Here is a 6,837-nt window from a genome sequence, read left to right as displayed (position 1 = left end):
CTCCCCAGCCCCAGCGGCTCGGTGAACCCCCTGCCCCACGCGGGAGACAGCACCCCAGCCCGGTGCGGCCAGGGGCTGTGACGCTCGTGTCAGCTGGACCTCGCCGCTGGCCGCAGTGCACAGCCAAGCTCATCTGCGGGGGGAGCCCGGGAGGATGTCCAGGCAGGGGGAGAGCACCCCAGGAGACCAGGGGCCCACATCGACCGACGTTCAGAACACGGAGGCTCGGCCCTGCGGCGGGGACGGGGGGGCGGCCTGGACTCCAGGGCTCCTTCTCCGGGAGAAAGGGACCCCGCGAGTGGGGGGCCCTCCACGCGCCCCGGGCTGACGCCTGGGCTCCACGCGGCAGGGGGGAACACCAGCAGCCGCGCTCACACGGGCAGCGCTGGGCAGACCAGCGGCGGAGAGGACAAGGCCAGCGGGCGCTCTAGGGTGGGCGGTGGCAGGGGCGCGGCACCAAGTGGGCGGGCCGCGGCGGGCACCTGGCGGGTGCCCAGGAGCTGCACGCGGCTGCAGTGTGACAGGCAGTCCCGGCCGGCCCGGCCACCCGGAAAGTTCCATGCTGCACAGTGCTGAGAGCAGCCAGGCAACTGCCGCTCTGCTGAGGTGGGGGGAGGGGCGGCGGTGGCGGCATCTGGAGTCATCGATCTTCCTTTTCCTTCCTAATTTCGTGGGCGCTGAGTTTGCAGACGGAAGAGGGAGGGAGGCCCGAGACGGTGGGGGAAGGGACGGGCGCGAGTTGGGAGAGCCGGGCCGCCGCGCCGCTGTTTGCCGCCAGCAAACAAGGCCCCTTCAGCCAGCTGCCCACCCGCCGCCCGCGCTCCAGCTCCCTCCCGCTGCCGCCGCTGCTAATTTTATCCGCCCCCAGCCCTGGCCAGGGCGTTAATTGGCTGCGGCTTCATTAGCAGTTCTCAAGCTCACTCGCCCCCCTCCCCTCGGGACCCCTGGCTGGGGCGAAGGCGGGGGCACCCACAAGCTGAGGCGCGGAACAACTTCTGTCTCCAGCCCTCCGCCGCCCAGTCCTGGGTCTCGGTGCTGACGCAGAGAGGGCAGCCCCCTCTGCTCCTGCTGGAAACTGAGTCACAGGTGAACCTGACCCGGCTGTTCCTGGGAGTGAAAAATCTGTAAGGGAAAAGCAACACTGGATGCATGGATGGATAATGGAACCAACTGACAGAAGGGAGGGGGTAGTGTTGGGGGTCAGAGGCCCGGTGCAGAGGAGTCCAGTCAGCTCCCAGGTAACAGCAGGCGAGGGCTGGAGGTGAAGGAAGGCTGGTGTGAGCTAAGGGCACCTGGCGTGCCAGTCCAGGGGAGGTGACCGGAGTTGGAGTTAGTAAATGAGTCCACCTGACCTCAGTCTCCTCACTTCTGAAGTGAGGACAGAAGAAGGTTCCTCATCACAAGAAAATAAATGCAGCTGTGTACGGGGACGGACGTTAACTGGATTTATCCGAGTGATCACTCTGTGGTATATATAAATACCGAATCCACACGCCACCCATCTGGCTACTAAATGTTTATGTCAGTTATGCCTCAGTCTTTAAAAAGTGTGTCCCACAGAGCACGTGAGCATGTTCTGTTCAGTGACGGATTGTCTCCCGCCGATCCCGACTCAGGAAACCGCCGCCTCAGCCACTAGCTCTCCTCTCCACAGCTGCCTGGCCTGTGGCGCTTTTCTGCCTCTTGGTGTCCTGGCAGTCAGGTCACTTTAGACCGACGACTGTGGCACAGAGTGTGCGATGTGTTGGCTGAATGCATGACTGCATGACTGCGTCAGCACTGTAGGCAATGGCTCTCGGCCTCAGTGGCTTAGTCACCCTCTGAGGACAGGTTGGCTGGTGTCAGCGGGAGAGGGCCAGTGCCGGCCCTTAAGATGGAGTCAGTTTGGGGCCTCCCCCGTGAAGCAGCACTGTGAAGCTGCCTGCAGGCACGCAGCTGAGTTCAATCCCCAAAGGCCAGGGAGTGACCACAGGGCACAGCAGGCCCCTCCTGACTCCCCGCTCCTCCCCTCAGCAGCGAGGTTCAGTGCTTCCCCACTCTGTCTCTGGTGAATCCTCTCAGCCCCTGCACCTCTGGCCTGTACCCCAGTTCTGTATGCACACAAAGATGGCGTTAGGAGCTGTGAGGAGAGGCCAACAAGCCTCTATTTATACCCCATTTCCCAGGCCATTCTGAGGTGCAGATTTGACTCCAGGAGGAGTCAAACAGTCCCGCCACGGCTAAGTGCAGCATAAAAGGAATATTCCTCCAGTTCCGAGGGCCTTCCAGTCCAGCCTGCAGGCAGTAACAGGTAACTCAGCTCAACAGGTGCAGCGGGAGGCGGGGTGCCTCTCTGTTGTTCACTGAGCGGTCCAGGATGCCATGACCTGCGGGCGCGGGCAGGAGCAGCCAATCCACCCCAAAGAATGTCTACACCGGCCGTTTCACTCAGTCCCTGCCACCTGTTGCTTTACACTGAGGACACTGGTGCCCGGGTGGGCGGACTTGCCTGGCAGCCCCAGATCTGAGACTTGAACTCCGTCTCCCACCGCGGCAGGCCGGGTGCTTCCCAGCGCGCGTCCGACCCTGTCATTCCCAGGCTGCGCCGGGTGGCCAGTGGGCGTCCGCAAGGGGTCGGCGTCAGGACGACACCCGGGGCCGTTCCCGGGACGGGCCCCTGAGGGGGGCGCGCAGCGCCGGCCCCCCTGTCTTTCACACAAGCGCCTCTGACCCGGGGTCAGGATGGGGCACTAAAACGGAAGCGACCCGGAGACTACAACTCCCAGAAGGCACAGGGCCCGCGCGTGCGTAGGCCCCGCCCCCGGCGCATGCGCCCCGCACGAGCCTTCCGCCTCCCGCTCACTCCGCCGGAGTTCGCGGCTGGACCTCCGGCTCCTGGCAGCGCTGGCCGAGATGCTGCTCCTGTCCCTGCTGCGGGCGGCTCGGGTGAGTGTGCCCCGGCTGGCCGCGGGCCTCTGCAGGGCAAGGGCCCTGCGCCCGCTTCTCAGGCAAACTCCGGGGTTCTTCCGGCGTTTGCTCGCACGTGTTCTGAGTCCTGGGGTGCAGACTAGCAACTAGTGAGTCTCTGAGAGCCGGGGCGCGCGCCGGGTCACCGTCCCCTCCCTGCCCCCGCGACCGAGTGCTCGGGGCCTCCTGACGTGGCGCTCGGGAGCGAGCCCGCCCCGGATGCCCGCGGGCCCTACACCGGTGAGCCCGCGGAGTGCGGGCCGGGCCGCCCGGGGCCTTCCTGCCAGCTTGGGGCAGCGCCGATGACGCAACGGGCCCGCCGCTTGCATCAGGGGGCCACAGCCGTGTGGGCCGCGAGGAGATGCGAAGTGTGGGGTCTGGCCTCTGCGCCAGCACCTCACCCCTAACCACCCGCCCCCGGTTGGGGGAGGGGCAGCAGCCTCCTGGGGAAGCCCCCTTCGTTCGGCGGTGGGGAGGCTCAGCGGGGCGCCCCGGTTGCAGAGACTCGGCCTGCCAGAGGACAGACTTTGCCCCGCGGCTTTGCGGAGTGGGTCATGGATCAACGAGGAGGGAGATTCAGGGGTGAAGTGAATGGACCGAATCAGAGCCACCCCCTGGACATTGATCTCAGCCTTGGCTCTTAGAGCTGGCTTTCCCAGGCGGAGGTGGGGGTGGTGAGACCTGGGACTCGAGGGACAGCTGGCCACCCGCTGGGTTTGCAGCCACGCCTGATGAGCATGAGGGTCATTGTGAGGCTTCAGTGGATGCTTCCCCCCCCCCCCAGCCTCTGCCACGATGTGGTCAGCTGGTGAGGACGGCCACACGGTGCCAGCACAGTGAGGCGGCCCGGACCCAGGCTGGAGAAGCCTCCAGGGGCTGGACGGGCCAGGAGAGCCTGTCGGACAGTGACCCCGAGATGTGGGAGCTGCTGCAGAGGGAGAAGGACAGACAGTGTCGTGGCCTGGAGCTCATCGCCTCGGAGGTAGGTCTGGGCTGGGCAGGGCCGGGGGTCCAGGAGGTGACGGGTCCTCTCACTGCCTTTCCTCCAGACCCTCCCTTCAGGGTCAGGGCCTTACTGCCCTCACACCCCTCTGAAGCAAAGGCAGGGTCAGTCTGGGGCCCGGAATGGGGGCGTTCGAGAACTTGCAGAGCCTTGAGGGGCCCACTCCTGCTCCTGGAGACTGCAGGAACCAGGAAGCTCAGCTGCTCATGGCCGTGTCGGGCGATCACATCCTGATAGCTGGTTCCGTCCCAGGCCTGGCAGGGAGCCCCGGATGAGCAGCCTGGCTCCCTGCGCGCAGCCTGGGGCCGCAGCAGGGGGCTGGGGGTCTCGGTGCCTCTGACATTGCCCCGCTCCCCCTCAGAACTTCTGCAGTCGAGCCGCACTGGAGGCCCTGGGGTCCTGTCTGAACAACAAGTACTCGGAGGGCTATCCTGGCAAGAGGTGCGAACTGGGCGCCAGAACTGGGCTGGTGGGCACCGTCAGGGCTGTGCACCCAGGCGGGTCCGTCTGTGAGGAGGGCGCCTTGTGGCTGCCGGGCGCGGGGGAGGGTGGGGCTTTTCCTCTGCACCTTTTTAAAAAAGGACATTTATTCTGTGGAAGAACAGGGGTGCAGGCCAGAAGTGCGGGGGTGAGAGGATCCACCAGGAACAGAGTGGGGAGCAGAACAGGCGGACCCACTGAAACACATTGCTGAGGGGAGCATTGGGGAGACAAGAGGGGCGACCCTGGGGGTCCCTCCCCGGCCCGAGTTAGGCCCCGGGGTGGTAGCGCCGAGACTCACCCCGGGGCCCCAGGGAGCCTCTCTGAGCCTTATCTACCTGTCTCCCGTGCAGATATTATGGGGGCGCAGAGGTCGTGGATGAAATCGAGCTGCTGTGCCAGTGCCGGGCCTTGGAGGCCTTTGACCTGGACCCCGCGCGGTGGGGGGTCAACGTGCAGCCCTACTCGGGGTCCCCGGCCAACCTGGCCGCCTACACAGCCCTGCTGCAGCCGCACGACCGCATCATGGGGCTGGACTTGCCCGACGGGGGCCAGTGAGTCTGGTGGCTGATGGGGCCCGCGGCGCGGGGGGAGTCTTTGTTGAGCCCTGCAGATGGAACAAGCCCCCCCTGCACGTTACCGTGGTGAAGAAGGGCCCCCAGGCGTGGTGCCCCCCAGAGAGCAGCCCCAGGGGTGGGCCTCGAGCGGCAGGAAGGGCTGAGGGTCGGTCCCCTGAGTGCACCTCCCCTCCCCACAGCCTCACGCACGGCTACATGTCTGACGTCAAGCGGGTCTCGGCCACCTCCATCTTCTTCGAGTCCATGCCCTACAGGCTGGACGTGAGTGGTCTGGGGAGCGGGGCGCTGGGCGCGGAGGGTGCGGGCGGAGCCCTGGCAGCCCTGCGGGCCGAGAGCGGCGTGCGTGGCCTGTGGCCTGCTCGGGGCGTCAGCGCCGCCTGTCCGTCCGTCTGTGCAGCCCCAGACCGGCCTCATCGACTACGACCAGCTGGCGCTGACCGCCCGGCTCTTCCGCCCGAGGGTCATCATCGCCGGCACCAGCGCCTACGCGCGCCTCATCGACTACGCCCGCATGCGGGAGGTCTGTGCGGCCCTCGGCGGGCAGGGCGGGCGGGCATCGCGTCCCCTTCTGGCCCAGCTGATGCCCCCCCCCCCAGGTGTGTGATGAGGTCAGGGCGCACCTGCTGGCAGACATGGCCCACATCAGTGGCCTGGTGGCGGCCAAGGTGATACCCTCGCCCTTCGAGCACGCGGACGTGGTCACCACCACCACCCACAAGACCCTGCGGGGCGCCAGGTGAGGCTCCCGCCCTGTCCCCCTTCCCTGCCATCACCTTCACGCCTGGGCCGGGGCGCTGGGCCGGGTCGGGGGGAGCCAGTCCCGCCTTGGCCCCAGACTCCTCGCGCTGGCGGCGTCCCTGGCCGGGGCTGGGAAGGAGGGGGCTGCCTCTGGGTGACCAGCTGGCCCCCCCCTACACCCCCACCCCTCACCCTTTGGGGTGCAGCTTCTGACTACCCGCCTCGCAGGTCAGGACTCATCTTCTACCGGAAGGGGGTGCAGGCTGTGGACCCTAAGACTGGCCGCGAGATCCCTTACACGTTCGAGGACCGAATCAACTTTGCTGTGTTCCCCTCCCTGCAGGGGGGCCCCCACAACCACGCCATTGCGGCCGTGGCCGTGGCCCTGAAGCAGGTTGGGCGCGCACCCGCGGGGCGCTGCGGACCCGTCGCTTCGCTGCCCTAAGTCCGAGCTGAGGGGGAGCCGGGGGGCCAGCCTGGGGCCGTCGCTGCGGGTGGAGGCGCAGAGGGCGGGCTCGGTCACGCCTGCTGTCTCGCCCGCAGGCCTCCACCCCCATGTTCCGCGAGTACTCGCTGCAGGTTCTGAAGAACGCGAGGGCCATGGCCGACGCCCTGCTGGAGCGCGGCTACTCGCTGGTGTCTGGTGAGCCAGGGAGCGGCCCGAGCCCCCGTGGCCCCCCGTAGAGCCACACTCACCACCCCACGGCTGCCCTCCTTAGGTGGCACCGACAACCACCTGGTGCTCGTGGACCTGCGGCCCAAGGGCCTGGACGGCGCGCGGGCCGAGCGGGTGCTGGAGCTGGTGTCCATCACGGCCAACAAGAACACGTGTCCCGGAGACCGAAGCGCCGTCACCCCCGGGGGCCTGCGGCTGGGTGAGGCCCGGTTGGGGGTGGGGCCGCGGGGTCGACCGGTGGGCGCTGACCCCGGCGGCCTCTGCAGGGGCCCCGGCCTTGACCTCTCGGCAGTTCCGCGAGGATGACTTCCGCAGAGTCGTGCAGTTTATAGACGAAGGCGTCAGCATTGGCTTGAAGGTCAAGAGCAGGACCGGTGAGTGAGCCAGGCACTGGGAGCCGAGGTCGCTGCCTGCCC

At 67.1% G+C, this 6,837-nt stretch overlaps 1 protein-coding gene across 1 annotated transcript; it reads left to right on the top strand.

Moving 5' to 3' along the window:
* Window positions 1-2,842: 2,842 nt before the first annotated feature.
* SHMT2 (serine hydroxymethyltransferase 2 (mitochondrial)) lies at window positions 2,843-6,803 on the top strand. Its single transcript, XM_004692422.2, has 11 exons — window positions 2,843-2,925; window positions 3,731-3,928; window positions 4,311-4,390; window positions 4,783-4,983; window positions 5,187-5,268; window positions 5,405-5,527; window positions 5,604-5,743; window positions 5,974-6,139; window positions 6,289-6,388; window positions 6,465-6,620; window positions 6,688-6,803. The coding sequence occupies exons 1-11, from the start codon at window positions 2,893-2,895 to the stop codon at window positions 6,801-6,803; spliced, it is 1,395 nt and encodes a 464-aa protein (XP_004692479.1). The 5' UTR covers window positions 2,843-2,892.
* Window positions 6,804-6,837: the final 34 nt, after the last annotated feature.

The sequence above is a fragment of the Condylura cristata genome, unplaced genomic scaffold (assembly GCF_000260355.1).
Source record: "Condylura cristata isolate star-nosed mole 26May11 unplaced genomic scaffold, ConCri1.0 scaffold00034, whole genome shotgun sequence".
Classification (NCBI taxonomy): domain Eukaryota; kingdom Metazoa; phylum Chordata; class Mammalia; order Eulipotyphla; family Talpidae; genus Condylura; species Condylura cristata.
This window is presented reverse-complemented; position numbering and strand designations above follow the sequence as displayed.